Raw genomic sequence first — 16,357 nt, 5'->3', positions numbered from 1 at the left:
TTAAAATGCTCACTAAAGTTACTTATCATATTTCAGTGACAAATCACCCGATAAATTAGTAACTTTATCAACTGACATAGAGGTCGGAAAAGGCCTAGTCAATGCACAGAGTGATCTATGGCCTCCATGTTATTTAATGAAGATGTTAATCCATTGGGTGATCGGCTGCTGAAATGATTAATAACTTCAGTGAGTATTTCGAAATAAATCAAAATTCAGTGATTAAAATAATATTTAACCAAAGTTTGAATGATTTTAAAATATAAAAAAATAATAATAATCTGTGATGTTTAATTTGGACAATCAATAATAACCAAGTGAAACTGAAACTGCTCTCTCTAGCTAATGAAATGTTTCATCTGAATTTGAAGTTCAATGCAGATATATCATGCAATTCACATATCCATGCCATCCATCTAAAGACTAGTATATTATCAAGTGATGACAGTAACTAATGTTCTACTATGATTGTAGCAATAGCTAATACCTGAATGGTTTGTCATGGTAAAGCACATGGTTCATCCTATTGGCTATCTCAATCCCGAACATGTTCGATAACCTCCTGTACAGCTCCCCGTATGCGTCGAGAACACAGAGATTCATTCCAATGATATGGTAGTAACTCTACTAGTGCACTGTTTTATAATTTTATTTAGTACTCGCGGTCACTCTGAATTGCAATTGCTCTTGCTATTTTGATATGCTAGCTCACACATATATATTGTTTTTATGCTTTTGATTGCTACTGCAGCTGCAATGTTAACTTGGATATATATCTTTACATTAGCTTAAATCTTTCATGCTGTTATATTACTACTGTCAGTTTAATCTGAAACTTCAGTTAGCTTTCTGCTAATTGTTTCCTTTAATCAGAGCTGCTGCTGTTAGCTTAATCATATCCAATTTTAAAATACCTGTGCAACTGCTGCTGTTTTTATCACTTTATGTTGCCTTGAAATTGCATCTCATAAACACATGTTTTTTATCAGGATATATTGGGTAGTAACTGAGTCAAAGCATTATCTCAAACTGCTACTTGTTAAAATTGTTAAAATAATTTATCCTGCTGCTTATGATTATCTATTGATCTCTGAAGACTCAACCCAAACTGAATTTTTACAAGTGAAAATGCTTTGATCGATCAATAATGTTGTCATAGTTTTCTTTGACTATTCAGAAATCTTCGTTTAGCTCAGACTTTCTTGAAGTCACTGCTCTAGCTTTTAATGCACTGCAGGTTTCATTTCAGTTTTGAAGTTCATTTTGATACAACACACTGTGGAAGATGGAGAATGGCTACCCTTGAAAACAATATAAACAAAATAGAACAATGTAAAAGGATAGTGTACAAATTCATAGGGGAGAATGACTTTATAAGGGTAGTTGTGAAACATTCTAATTTTTTTGTTTTTATTCCTAAGGGAGTTACAAACGTAACTGAACTGCTGAATGACCGGGAACAGATAAACTTCAAAACAACAAAGAACAAAACACCCACAAGCCAAAAAGTGTGTTTAGCTCTTGCAAAACAAATAGCCGTATCATGGTTACAAGAAGGAAATAGTCCCAATCTGATACTGTGGCTACCAGTCGAATTCTTCAGAGGAAGCCATCTATGAAAATGTCTCCTCGTTAACATTCTGCTTGTCGATCTCAATGTAGAAGACATGAGAAATCTTGGACCAATCTTCACCATCCTTTTTGCATCTCTGCTTCAAAGAATGGCAGCGATTGATAATCAACATAGACCAGGGAGGCTGGCAGGCCCTTTTCGGGTATCGATTGAATGTAGTTGCAGTCAGTTACGCAAACTTCTTCAAGAGAAGAGATGGTTGCAAGCTCACAAGGCAAAGATTGAAGGATGTGGCAGTTGTCTATGAATAGCCGTTTGAGGGACACAAGGCAATGAAGCTTCTCTTCCATCTCATTCGGAAAGTTTACTAGTTGATGGCACTTTGCAATTTTTAGCTCCTGTAGGTTGATCAGACTCTGCAGTAGCTCACCGTTGAGTATCCGCAATGAGCTCTCATTAATCTCTAGATATTCAAGAAGCATTGGAGATTTATCTGACGGCGACGAACAAGCAGCCAACCTTGGGCAGCCTGCAACCTTCAAGCGTTTGAGTGACACAAGAGCTTGGAGTCCAAGCGTTGTTAACCATGAACAGTGCACAATTTCTAGCTCTTTGAGTGACTTCAAGTGTTGCAGAAGACCCCAAGGGAGTGTCGTAAAGACAGGAAGGTGTTCAGGAGGACTATGTGTAAATGCTGGCTCACCTTTAATCACCATGGAACTCAGGGAATGTAGCCTTCCCATACCAATGAAGAATGAATCAATGGTCAGGCCTGCACATTTAATAACCTTGAAATCAATTAAGGATGAAGGAAGAGTAGGACCAGTGTCATCTGCTGGCTGGTGCCTGAGTTTTGGGCAATCTTCAATAAGTAAGGTCTTCAACGACACAAGTGCAGAGAAACCGTGATCTGGCAAGTGAACAAGCTCAGTACAATATTGGATGATTAGTTTATGGAGAGCTTGGAGTTGGATCTGGGATTGGTGCTCTAGCAGCCCTGCTTGTAGAGTTGTAAATCTTGGACAGTTTAAGATACGCAATGATGCAAGTGAAGAACTCGATGTTGAGCTGCTGCTTTGATGTAGTCTGGGAAGCGTTGGGAGCCCCACCATCGACAGTTGCATAGCTTCTAGTGTTGGAGGAACTTCAACAAAGCCAGAGCAACTAGTCATGTCTAGTATGCGAAGACAAGGAAACAGTTGGTGAACATCTCTGTCATTATACAGATCAACATGCTGCTTCTCTAGCAATCCATGCAGTTTTAGTATCTTTAAGCTCTTGAGCTGCCCAAGAAGCGAGATATCCCATTGGTAACATTGACCGATCTCTAAAGTTTCAAGGCTTGAAAGTGATCCATCTTCCAACCAGGTTGGAATCTTTCCTCCGGTGTTGCTATCTATAATTAGAGTTTTTAGGTTTGCATGTGGTCTTAGAGCATCAAGAGTTGCAAAATTTGATTCTATAGGACCTCCATCCCATTTGTAGTCCCAGGACCATTTTAGCATCAACTCTTCAATGTGCTCCTTTTCATTCAGCTTGGCCTCCATGGCCTCATCCTTGGTGTGCACATTCTCAAGTTGAGAAATACGGAGCTTCCCTCGAAGCTGTGTCATGTTCTTGAGCTCTTCTATCCTGTGCCCATCTTCATCAAAGACGATGAAGTTCTCCAGCTCTTGCAAGGATGTGAGTTGTCCAATCTTATACATTCCACCTACATATGCCTTCAAGTGCCGCAAATTAATCAAATTTGACATACCTCGAGGTAAAGGTCGCAGAGTGGTTGAAGAGATGCTCAGCTTCAAAGTTTGTAAATTGCGCAAGCCACACAGAACTTCTGGGACTGTTTTGACAGATGTCATTGTAAGATCCAGGCACCTGAGTTGTTTCAAGTTGCCAATTGAGTTAGGCAAGTTTTTCAATCCAATGTCACTCAAACACAGCACCCGGATGCATTTCAAGTTCATGAACAATGCATCATAATCAAAACTGGAACTCCCTGTTCTGTAGAACAGTAGTGTCCGCAGGTTATGCAGCATGCTTATGTCCAGAACATTCTCAATGTTGTCCTTATCAGACTTAACCGATAAATGACGCACATTCTCCTTCATACTCCCGGCTACAGGTGATAGCCAAAGTGATTCACAGACAGTAATGGACAAAGCTAAGTCATGAATTGATCCATGCATTATATACTCTTCAGAGATATCAAATGGTATTGGCCTCGTATTATAGACAATGTTTTCCTCATCAAAAAACAGTAGATGCTCGTCTCTGCAGCTCCAGCTCTGAAAGAAGGACCTGTTCAAAAGATAATCAAAGTACTCGTTCCCCAAATCCTCCATTTGTTTTCCTTGCTGAGGTTGAATAAGGCCCTGAGCCATCCACATATGTACCATGCTCTGTTTATCAAACTTGTGATCTCTGGGGAAAACAGAGCAGTATCCGAAGCACTGCCTGATGTGAGGTGGCAAGTGTTGATAGCATAACCACAAAGCAGCAGGGACACCACACACTTCTTCAGATTTATACCTCCAGACATCAGCATTCAAGATCATCTTCCAGTCATTTAGATTGAAGTTCAAGCACAAGAGACGACCAACCATCTTGACAGCCAGAGGCAACCCTTCTAACTTTGCCACAATCTCCAAGCCAACTTCTTCAATTTCTCTGCTATTTTGGCACGCCCCTTGATCAAGCAGTAATGAACATTCTTTGAACAAAGACCAGGAATCTTGATGAGACAAGCATTGCAAATGATAGCACAAGAATGGCAATCTCATCTTCTTAGCAATCTCTCCATTCTCAGTCGTGATAACAATCTTGCTTCCGCTTGGTCCATACTTCAGTTGCTCCCGCAGCAGCTCCGAGTCGAGTATTTCATTTCGGACATCATCAAGAATAAGCAGGTATCTACTCTTCCCTAATATATTCTTCAGCATATCAGCAACTTCCTCCATGGTGAAGCTATCATATGAAGGATATCCATCAGCAGACTCTTTTATGGATCTTAACAGCCTCCCAGCATCATAAACTTCGGATGCAGTGACCCACATCTTAAGCGGGAAATGGCTACCAACTCTAGGCTCATCATAGACAATCCGTGCCAGTGTCGTCTTCCCGACACCTCTCTGGCCAACAATAGCAATGAGAGAAAGGTCCTCATGCACAGAAGATTCTTCAGATGTCAATAGCTGAATCATCTTCTCTCTATCTTCATCTCTCCCAAACTCTCCTGAATTAGCACTTGTGGCTTTTCTTGCTTCAACTTCATAATGACTCATGTAGTTGCTTGCTCGTCGGTGATGAAAATTAAGAGAAAAGGGCTTCTTTCTCATTAACTTTTGTACCCTTCTCCGAATGTCTTGGATCATGAGATCTGTTTGTGTGACTGGTTGTTCTTGGCGACAGTTGAAGATAAGACAGCGGCGCTGGTCTACCACCTCCATGCCACTGGCTTCCACTTCAGGTTCTTGAGCTTTCAGAATCAAGCAGTCTAGTAAGTCATCAGCATCATGTGCAGCTTCTTTGAGCTCACAGAGCCAGGCTTGCACAACCTTGCTCTTGCACTGCTTGTTCTCGGCAACTTCAAGTGTAGTTACTTGAATTGAGACAAAGGCTTTGAGAAGCCTCCCCAGTTCCTTGTCAACACCGAGTTGAAGCTCATCACTTGCTGCAATCGTGGCCTGTAACCTCTGGCAAAGTCCCCAGAGAAAGGCCGACACCACTGCCATGATCTTTAGCTTAACAACTGACAACTCCTCCCAAATCTCAACCAAAATGCAAAGGGTTGAGTCACTGGAGAATTGCTGGTGTTCGCTGTTTGTGGATTCATTTTATACCATTGAACATCTTGAATTTTCCAAGCTGATGAATATTTTGTGTTTTTCAAATCCCACTTGCTTGTACGTTCTGACTTACATATATATATATATATAGTATCTCTTCTTTTATCAGCAAGTGGATATGTGGAAGCAGCATCAACTATCAAGGTCTCTGCTACTAAATTCAACACCAATGGAGCAATTAATGGTTGTATTCCTATGACCTTCTATTATTACATATCCTGATAATGCAGATGGGTCTTTATTTGCTCATTATTATACTTAATTAAACAGTCAAGCAACACTTCAATCTGCATTTTCAGTTTAATGCTTTTGCGGATTGATTCAGAAACTTGCTTCTTTACTTCACTTTGTAACATGGAGAACAAAGTTAAGCATTCTACTCAATGGTTGACCTTGCACCATTACAGATCCAATCCTAATAAATTTAATGTTATTGCAGAATAAACCAGAGGCCACATTTATAGTTTCAGATTCATGAATAAATATGATGTCAATTGATTCTCTTCACATTTCTTTATAGAGGTTTTAGTCATCAGACTGTCTAATTTTATTATTGCATTCCCATGGGTTCACCTCATCTCACTTCATTTACTTGTCTGATTTTAAAAGGTTAAGTCAAACCCAAGGTTAATCACAGTCAATCATGCTTAATTCTTGAATTTCAACTTCTTTTTCACTTAAATAATTTGAAATTCATATGTACATATATATATATACACACACACACCACGCACGCATGTAAGCCTATCAAATTTTGATGCTGAACTATATATCCTCGATTTTTAATTTAAAAAAATAAAATAAAATCATATCAGACTGTCTGATTAATTTAAAAAAATTATGATGCTTAGGTTCAATGACAATGTTTTGGAAAGACTATGAACCATCCACTTGGAAGCTTCAATGATTAAAAAAATATTAAAAGTCTAACAAAGTAGTTAAAATTCTTGAGAAATTAGTTTATAAACACCTGCCAAATATTGATGAACATTCATAATTGGAATTAGCAAATGATTTTGAAAAATAAAGCATAGTACATGAGTAATCATCATATTTATGAATACGAGAGTATAATAATCATCATATGTAATAGATTAATAAAAATCATGGCAATTTCGCATTATTGTTTTGACAAAAAAATAATAAGACTATGTTTGACTTCAACAAATCGGATATATCCAATCAAGTAACTTTATTTTTACAATTTTAACTGAACTTACAAGCTTACAAAATTTTGAATTATAATAGAAATGAAATGTCAAAGCAACTAAATGTAAATTGCTCAAAATAATAATTATCAATAATGAACATCAGATATGATCCCCAATAACCACTCTGTTCATAAATGTAACAGTTACAGTATCATGGTAGCCAACAGATTGCCTTGTTGCCAAGTGATGCCACCATGAGATACAATTTAACTAATAACAAGTAATCTAACATAATCATGTGAGAGAAGCAGTGAAAAAGAATGCGCTGATGATGTATGACTCCACAGATTAAATTAGAAGTCAATAGGAAGACTGGATACGAAAGCTAATGTATAAGGACCAGTGGATTTACCAAACAAAGAACACCAAGCTGGAAGCTTCTCAAGAATGCCTGCAGCTTTCGGTGTGATTCTATTCACATCTGTTCTTAGTTTCAATAACGGCACAGAATCCTCATCTTGTTTGTGTATCTTCGAATTATTTAACCATGCCAAGTTCAAATGGAACTTTGTTGGTGAGTCTTTCCCACCAGAGAATTGAATAATATGCCATCCATTAACAGAGCTTTTGCTATCTTCAGGAATCAATTCTTGGGAGTTCACTGTAATAAAATGGCAAATATTAATGTTCATTGTCGTACATACTATAAGCAAAGTCTAAGAATTTCAAATCACAACATCACCTTCAAAAGAGAAGTCACTAATATGTTTAGTGTTGATAGCGAGTGCCCAACGGTGGGAAATCTTGGTATCGATGAACACCTGTGTCTTCCTAATGCCTGCTTCGTAATCACTTTCAACATTCAGCATTGGAATTTCTGATTTAGACCACCCTTCTTCTGTGTCACGTGAACTCCAACAACCATATCTTACAGTAGAAGTCACAAGGTCAAGAGTCTTGTTCCTTCCACAAGAAAACTCTTCATCGTTGAAGTTCTTCACCACTTCGATCAATTTACCAGGAGTGGGGGAAAACAAAGAAATGTATGATGATATATTCTGATTTTCACTTGTTCCCATCGTCTCTACAACATGAACCACCTAGGAACACAGAAATTTCAAGCATTTCATAATAAATAATTTAAATATTCAAAACAAAATTGCAAGTGACTTGAACATATAATTGAGATTAAACCACAAACTTTAAATATAATCTGACTCGATCAATATAAATGTGCTCTTATGCTTTTTTTCCTCTTTATACTGACTAAAATCTCAATAATACAAGAAAATAAAGTCAAAAAACATCTATGTACAAGCAATGCACAACTAAAATGAAATGAGAAAACCAAGTGTTCAAATTATACTCACATTAACAGCTCGGGAAATGTCCTCTGTATAAACAGGGAAAACACCAGTAGATACTGCAACTAGAGAGAGACCAAGCAAGGCACAACTAAAAAATATAAAAGGTCTCTTCGCACCTGCAAAAATATCTCAGCATTTAACTAAAGCACATATAACAACATAGAAGCAATGCTAGTTTATTGTTTTGAGAACAAACCCCCAAAAATAAATAAATAAATAAAACTTCAACATGGAAAACCATAAAAACACAAACAATGTGTTTTTATGATTTCCCAATTAATGAAAATTTAGCAAAGTAACCCAAGGTTGTCAGTACCATCGGTACCAGAGGTATTGGCCAGTACATACTGGTTTATGTCCAAACCGGTACCTTCATTCTTCAGTTTCATTTCAGCTTCTATACAGGTATGTATCGTATTTTTTGGTAGGTACTGGCTGTACTGGATGAAACTTGTGTATTTCATATGGTACCTATATTTAAGCTTTACTTTTGTTTTTTTGTTCCATTTTGATTTGTTGTACTGTTTTTATGCGAAACGTAAGTTGCTTTGGAACAATATTTGATAATAATTAGAATTTTATGTTAGAATTTCCAATTGACAATATGACTATCTATTGTCACTAGGGAAATATTTTTAAAAAAATTATATATACACACAGGCAAACACCACACATGCACATATATGCCAAAATGCCAGTAAACCCAAAACAATATGCCGAAACACACTGGTACCAGTATGTACCAATTTAAAAAAAAAATGGTACATCTACCAGTACAGTACTGACAACCTTGAAAGTAACCTTCTAACAATAATGTTGACTTATAAGCACATCATATCTCCACAGAGAAATTAATATTACAAAAAAAACAAAAAAAAGGCATCATAAGATGTTTTACAATGCAACATAATTTTTAAGCTCCTGTGCAGGTGAAAATCATATGTTTTGATCCAACAAATGTTTTGTGCCTCAAATCTAGGCATACTAAACAAACAGATGGATCTATGCAACAAAAATAAAGGAAAATAAAAAAAGAAACAAAGATATCAGATAACACAGATTAAATTGTGAGTAACCATCAATAAAATTCAAATGATTAGTGCAGTAACAAAAATCATGTATAATTTTATTTAGAAATATCAGTCTGCAAACAGAGTTTTCAGCGCCATCTGCTAGTAGAGATGTAAATGAGTACCTGAATTATGAATATATGAAAGAAGGTACACCAAAAATAGACACACCACCACAGCAACAAATGTCGCAACTATCAGATTCCCAAGCCATTCTGGCGTACTACCTGGGTCCCTGCACCTCAATCGTTAATTAAAGACACCACTTGATTATTAATATACCATGGATGATAATACTAATGAAGCCATAATTAGATAGAATCAACCTTCTAAGATTGAAAAATTAACAATTCAATATAACTGCAGCAGATACTCTCAAGAAACTTTCTAGGATCATGACGGAGTAACTTTACCTGTCAAGTCGAACCATGTTCCCAATTATTGTCCCAATCAACCGAATTGTGTTAGCAGAAGAGACTACAACAGGAAGCGTCAATCCCAGAACTAATGTGGTAACTTTGAGCTGCTTTGGTGACCGAGAGGGAGTTAATGTTGCTTCCATAAGACCATCTAGAAAATAGAGTTGCAAGCATCAGCATCTATCATGATACAAATTTACCAAATTGTAAATGGCAGTAAGGAAGCAAGGTACTAACATGCAAAGGCAGGTGAAACCAACCAAATGAGTGCCAAATAGGTAGACCGAGCCTTGTACAAATGGCCAAGAACAAGAATAATAAGCCATTGGACAAAGCCAGATTTAAAAAGCCACCTTTCAGCCTCCCACTTTATTAAGTTATCTTCAGTTCTGGAAGGTAGCTTTGGCACTCTGTTGGAAAAACTAATCTTCAAGTATTTCTGAAGAAAATAGAAACCAACACGTTGACCAGAAAATGCCCCAAATAATGCAGGGGCACCAAATAATCCAACAATCAACCATGGATTTGAAATATAGGGCATAGGGGAGGAAGAAATATGTGGTAGGATAAAAGCAACTAGAGCTGACAAACTTAGGGAAAATATCCACATGAGTGCCACGCTCAAGCATGCTAAACCCAATGATATAGCACCAGAAGAACCACCCATAAGCAATGAAGTTGTCCAAATTAGAAGTGCCTGTAATATTACTGAATTATGAAGCATGGTTGCAAGACGTTGCCGGTATACAACCATGTAAACACCCTGCAAATTTGCCAAATTGTGTCAACAATTCAGATGAGAGCATTAGAAAAATCTGCAAATCCTACAAACAGTCACATATGTTATAAAAAGGAACTAACGTAGTGCCACGACCTGGCTTTACCAAGAACTGATCACTTAATAAATGGTTTGTAGTTTGATCCTGACTTAAATATCTAATCTTAAAATGAAAGACAAATTCTTACTTTATTTCATTAAAATTCAGGAGCAGATGATACAGAATGTAATGAACCTTTGCTTGATATCATTTGAAAGCATCATTTAGAAATCAAATTGAGAAAGAACAGCCTTTGCAAAAAGAGCACTCCTAGTTTTAATAATATAAATCAATAAATTTATAATCTTAAGGTCAAGTAGAATATGCAACTGAAAACAACTAAGAAAAGGGCAAGACGACAAGGTTTAGTTAAATTGTACTCAAATAAACTAGTCATCAATTCTTAGTTGGGCATACTTCTAAAAAATTATGCATGGGTAAAATGAAATTTCCAGTTAACCTTCAGCCAAATTGAACTTCAATGGGTGCGCCAAATCATTCAGGGGACCTCAGTTTTAACCTTTTAGTTATTTATAAATCACATCCAAGATTCTAAATATTCTTTGTAAAACAATAGTAAAAGATAATAGGTAAAATATTTTGATGGTAAGCAATAAATTTCATATTAAATAACATCACATGACACACTACTTTCATGGCTCAAAATTACAGTTGAAATGTTCTGTGGTCATAAATTCTGGAAGCATCTTTTTCATAAGCAGATAAAAGCAAGTGATGAGTATACCACTGAAAAAAGAAAAGGAAATCATTCAAGTTGGAGATTCACTATCACAAAGTATAACAGAATTACTCAAGTAACAAGTCAAGTACAGAAAGAAAGTGTTCATGATATATTTTGCCATACCAGAACATCAAAATAAATAGTACGGTCTTCAGAAGTTGCTCCAGGTTCATGTGATACTTCTTTGGCGAGATTCGGTGACATTGCACTCTGAAGCAGAAATGCCAACATATTTTCTCCAAGATGCTGAAGAGATCCTGGCTTCAGCAGCTTCAGTTTGTCATTCTGCATTGGAAGGTATGCATCTTTAAGGTAATAACACAGGATCTTCTCCAAATGATGCAAATGACCCTCAGATTCCATACTCAAAATTTTACCTAACTGTTGTGTTTTATCCACTGGATATATTTACTACAATTATTCTCATGCATAAACTATTTATACTTCATGACCGATTATTTATTCAGTAAAATGATCAAATTTTCTGAGATAAATATACAAGATAATTTCAAAATATACCTTTGTGTGGTAAACTGCAGTAGAATCTGTATATGCAAAGTCAAGCCCGGATAGACCAGCAACTTCTTGATATACTTGGAAATCAGTTGCAGATTTTATTGCTCCAGAATGAAAGAGATCCTGCAAAACTACCACCAATGGAATGTAGCAGTTACTTCAAATAGGAAAAATGATTATCAGCAAAAGAACTCTAATGAGAGATATTTAGGAAGAAAATGGTATTCTATTCTGAAGGAGTTGCAGATTACTAGAAATAAATTGCAGAAAATAGAGTATACTTCAGCTCGTAAATTAAAAGTACACCTTGCTTTAAATAACTAATGGGCAAGTGATACTAGCTATAAATACAGTTGCATACAGAACAGATTCTAAAACATTTTGTCGGAAAATAAATATTATCACAGAAGGCAACACAAACCTCCGCAACGACTTGACCTGATGGGTATTTTGCGACCTTTGCGAAAGTTTCCATAGCCCATGGTGAAGGGCCACTCTGTTAAAGACAGCTGATATGACTGCATTGCTACATATATACATAATAAAGAACATGTGGGAAAAACTCCCAACCTGAAAAATGCTTGATTTACCACCAATTCCCATTGCTTCCAAGTCAACCATAAATCGAATTGTTCTACTCCAAGGATGCTGCATGAATGGAAAACAAGGTTATCCTCCACTTCATGGCCCAAGCACTTATTATATTATGTATTGCGATAGTTTTTCAAAAGAACCATAACCTTATAGACTACAGTAAGGCATCAAAATATCAGAAGTGGCATACTTTGCTGGATTATAACAGGAAATGGCTTCAACTAATAAGATAAAAGAACTTTTGAAAACTGAACAAGTAGTTATGAAGGTTTCTCCAAAGGCGTCCGGTGCATGAAACAAGGGGACACCATTTTAACTACAATTATTATGAAGGTAATCACCCCGGTTGTATAAAGGGAGATCTCTTAGATATAAGGGGTCAAATGTTGATGACTGAATTCAAGCTGCATTTCAGCACAAGCTAATCCTAGCAGCTTTAGCCTAACCAGTATAATAACCACCCTTCTGCAAAACTTGTAAATTTTGTTTTTGGCTCTTCCCTTTAGATGTTTTAGGATGCTTAACCAGTATATTGATCAATTTAAATGAGATTTATCCAAGTAAGATGATACAACCTGTGATATAAAGCTGTGAGCACCATTAAGGCCCTCCTCTTCTCCAGTATTAAATAAGAAGATAACAGCATTTTTAAAACCATGAGCCCATTGGGCTGTTGCTCGAGCAAGCTCCAACATCACACTCACACACGAAGTGCAATCACCAGCACCTTCCCTGAAAAATCAGTTTTCTACTTTCATGAACCACCAACAGTATTATGAACAAAAGAATAAACATAATAACATAACCACTTCACTTCCCAATGCTATGGTAAAATGATAAAATTCTTAAACTTGCTGGGAACATTTTTTAAATGACAGAAAAGGCGTAGATCAAACAACAAGAAGCATGAACACAAATAGATTGTAATAAAAAAGATGATTATCCCATTCAGTCAGATCCTGAATGGCATTGCATGGTCTCTGCATGATCCTTCTTATACTGTTGTGTTAAAAAAAAAATTAAGAAAACATGCAGGTTAAGATAATATCGTCTTGAAAATGTTTACAAATGTGCTCACACAGATTTGCTGTTAAATAAATATCATATGTATTAACTCGAGACAATTAAAATCAAACTGAATGGATATTCTTAAAATTCAAATATGCACTCTGAAAATTACTATGAGAAGAGTCAAAAGACCAGTAAATGTGAAATAAAACTTATTCTTTTTTATGGAAAAAATAGAACTTGAAAGAGCCCCAGTGTTGTCAAATAACGGAAAGATGGCTATAATATCCCATCCCTATCTATGTCCCTGATTAAAATATTTCTCTGCACTTAACTCGTGTAAATTTATTATGTCATGAAGTCCATTCTCGGAGTTTAAGACTAAAGCAAGCAACAGGAACTGAATTGGCAATTGAAGCCGCAGATAGCATTCTCAATGTTAGTGTTACCACAAAAGAGAGAAGAAAGAAACGTACGCAGAAAAAACCGTGTCAATGTGTGAAGAAATCAGAATCGCATTATCTTCTGCTTCAGGTAGATATTTGGGCAAGATCCTCAATAACACATGCTTCAAATCTGAATATATAAGTGTTTTCCCTTTAAATAATCCACCAGAGAGGCGATTTGCACCAATCTTTGCATGGAAGAGATCCACTTGGACATCAACCTCCCAATGAGCTGTTTGCTTTATCTTATTTGATTCTGCCAAAACATACTAAGGTGGAAGAATGTTTATTATAGGCCATCATTGATTGCTTGATTAGCAAATTTAGAGAATGGGTTATTAGAACAATAACTAGCATAATGTTAATATCGACAACAACAACGATGATGGCAATGACAAAAAAAGCCATTAATATTAAGAGGAGATTAAAAAATGAAAAGAACATTTTTTATAAAGTCATTTATAACACATTTTCTTTCAAAGCAACGATGTGGAGACAAGTAGAAGTTGAAAAAAGAACAATAGAGGAAAGAAAAAAAAATGTGTTAACCATGCAAGTTACAATTATATATGTATTCCAGAAATAAGAAATATTCGAAAGAACAAGCACGGTTGCAAAGGACAACAAAAGGGCATTCATTTTAGAAACGTAGCCAGGAAAAATAAGGGCAATAGGGAAGAAAGAGTAATAAATAAATCTTTTATAAACAGCATACAAAGTAGTACAGACAATACGGTAAATCAACAGGCGCACACCAACAAGAGAAGTCAGCTTAATACTGGCCGTAGAAAAACACCATAAGATATGTTACATTGAGAAAACCAACAACCCAAACCTGTAATCCAGCATCCAGAGCATCTGAACCAACGGGATGAGGTCCCAAACTTGTCAAGTACTTCACATGCTCCATTGCTGAGACTTCCGAGAAGCCTCGTTTGCCCGCTTGCTTGGCATCAAGAGGCGGTGGGAGACTCTCATATTGAAAACGGTAAACTGCCCAACTGCCATTGATGAGGAGTACAAACAAGGCCAGCCACACAAATGCAGACCTCAAGGTCTCCCTTTCTTGAAGCTTATTAGAATTTGAATTACGATCAACACCAGAAGGTCTGGCTGCTGAAGTTGATGATGACATCTCATTCATAAATAAATATATAATCAAGGCCCCTGAAGAAGATAGAAATAGAGAAAGCTTCCATTGAACACAAAAATACATACAATCAGTTATTTACAAAATTAAAGGCCAACAAATAACTCCCCTCTTCGAGACAGTCACATTGCAGAATTTAAAAAAATAAAATAAAATTCATTCATTCTGACTAATTCTGAAGTTCTTTTCAATATAATAACCGGTTCCATCAGCAAAATTGCCACTTTACACATATCCATAAGTAATGAGATCAAATAATCTCCCAAATGAATAATTCAGCACCAACCCTTCTCACAAAACCCCAAACAACAATCATCCTTTCATACCAATTTTGAAATTCTTCTAAACAACAAGGACAAGTTCCATCTCCTACATATTTTCATCTTAATTCCCAAGAGCAAAAATTCATCCAATAAACTCCCATCAACAATCTGAACCAAAAACATCATCTTTCTCACCAAATTCCAAGATCTTCGTCACAATTGAGAACCAAAACACTATAAAAAACAAGTAACAAAAATTCCCGCAAAAAAATATGCCAGAACAGCAGAAATTAAACCTAAAAAAACTCTAAATTGAAAGAACAAAACAATGCCCAAAATACTGAATAGCAATTATGAATGAAAATCGATGAACAAGAGGAAGAAAAATCAAACCTTTTTTCAAGTAGTCAATCAAGAGCGCGAAGAGCAGAGAAGAACAAGGGATTCGATCCGGAGTGGACTTGCTTTTAACTATGATTCACTGAGTACCTGTTGACAAAATCAACGGTCAGGATTGTATCTGAATCATTAGATGAATGAAAGATGGATGGGTAGATTTTACTCCTGCTCCTGCGAATCATCACCACCCAATTACCTCGGGATGTGTGTTCAACTAGATCAATCAGTTATTTTGGTTTTCTTTTTAACTTCATTGTGATTTTGTATCAATGTAAAAGTTATTGTTTAACTTCACAATTTGCATTCACCATGTTTGAGTTTCAATTCTAGTAATTAAATATTATAATTTTTTTAAAAATTTGTTACAATTTGAACTCTTTATTTATTTATGTAAATTTCAAATTAATGATATTGATATGGTGATATTTATGTTTATGTTTATTTATATTAGAAGTATTTGAAAAACAAAGATAATACTATTATTTAATAAATTCAAAAAATCAAAATTTTATTTTTCATCCACATGGTTCAACTAAATAACTGAAATTCAAAAAGTAATAGATAATGTGGTAAAGTTTGAACACAATGAGACTTTATTATTAAATATTTTGTACATTATTATCTTTTTTATTTCTTTATTTAATATTTTCTATAATTTTTGCTCTTTAATTTTATCATTTGAATAATATGCATTGCAAATGCACATCCGGTTAATTTTACATAATTTATATATAACAGTGAAACTGAAAAGAAAAAATTACATGAAGCCAATGTATTAGCAGATAAAAGAATTATCAATTATGTGAAGACAACAAATTATTTGAAAAGATATGCATTACAATAATTTTTTTAAAAATATTAAATAATCAAGTTTTGAAATTTCTGGTATCAGAGAAAACTTCCATTAAAAAAATAATGATTAAATAAAAATTTAAAAAAACAAAAACAACAGAAAAAACAAAACAATTGATAAATCTGGATTTTATCATACAAAAC

At 35.6% G+C, this 16,357-nt stretch overlaps 2 protein-coding genes across 2 annotated transcripts; both read right to left on the bottom strand.

Annotated features, from left to right (window-relative positions):
- Nucleotides 1-1,689: 1,689 nt before the first annotated feature.
- LOC120275527 (putative disease resistance protein RGA3) lies at nt 1,690-5,304 on the bottom strand. Its single transcript, XM_039282143.1, has one exon. The coding sequence runs from the start codon at nt 5,302-5,304 to the stop codon at nt 1,690-1,692; it is 3,615 nt and encodes a 1,204-aa protein (XP_039138077.1).
- A 1,370-nt stretch (nt 5,305-6,674) lies between these two features.
- Nucleotides 6,675-15,427, bottom strand: LOC120275598 (endoplasmic reticulum metallopeptidase 1). Its single transcript, XM_039282220.1, has 14 exons — nt 15,356-15,427; nt 14,385-14,716; nt 13,580-13,818; nt 12,671-12,827; nt 12,072-12,149; nt 11,923-11,997; nt 11,505-11,624; nt 11,109-11,270; nt 9,663-10,188; nt 9,420-9,576; nt 9,132-9,241; nt 7,940-8,052; nt 7,312-7,669; nt 6,675-7,230 (listed from the first exon to the last, which is right to left on the bottom strand). The coding sequence occupies exons 2-14, from the start codon at nt 14,691-14,693 to the stop codon at nt 6,923-6,925; spliced, it is 2,712 nt and encodes a 903-aa protein (XP_039138154.1). The 5' UTR covers nt 14,694-14,716; nt 15,356-15,427; the 3' UTR covers nt 6,675-6,922.
- Nucleotides 15,428-16,357: the final 930 nt, after the last annotated feature.

The sequence above is a fragment of the Dioscorea cayenensis genome, chromosome 14 (assembly GCF_009730915.1).
Source record: "Dioscorea cayenensis subsp. rotundata cultivar TDr96_F1 chromosome 14, TDr96_F1_v2_PseudoChromosome.rev07_lg8_w22 25.fasta, whole genome shotgun sequence".
NCBI lineage: Eukaryota > Viridiplantae > Streptophyta > Magnoliopsida > Dioscoreales > Dioscoreaceae > Dioscorea > Dioscorea cayenensis.
The sequence above is the reverse complement of the archived record's forward strand: the minus strand, read 5'-3'. Positions and strand labels throughout refer to the sequence as shown.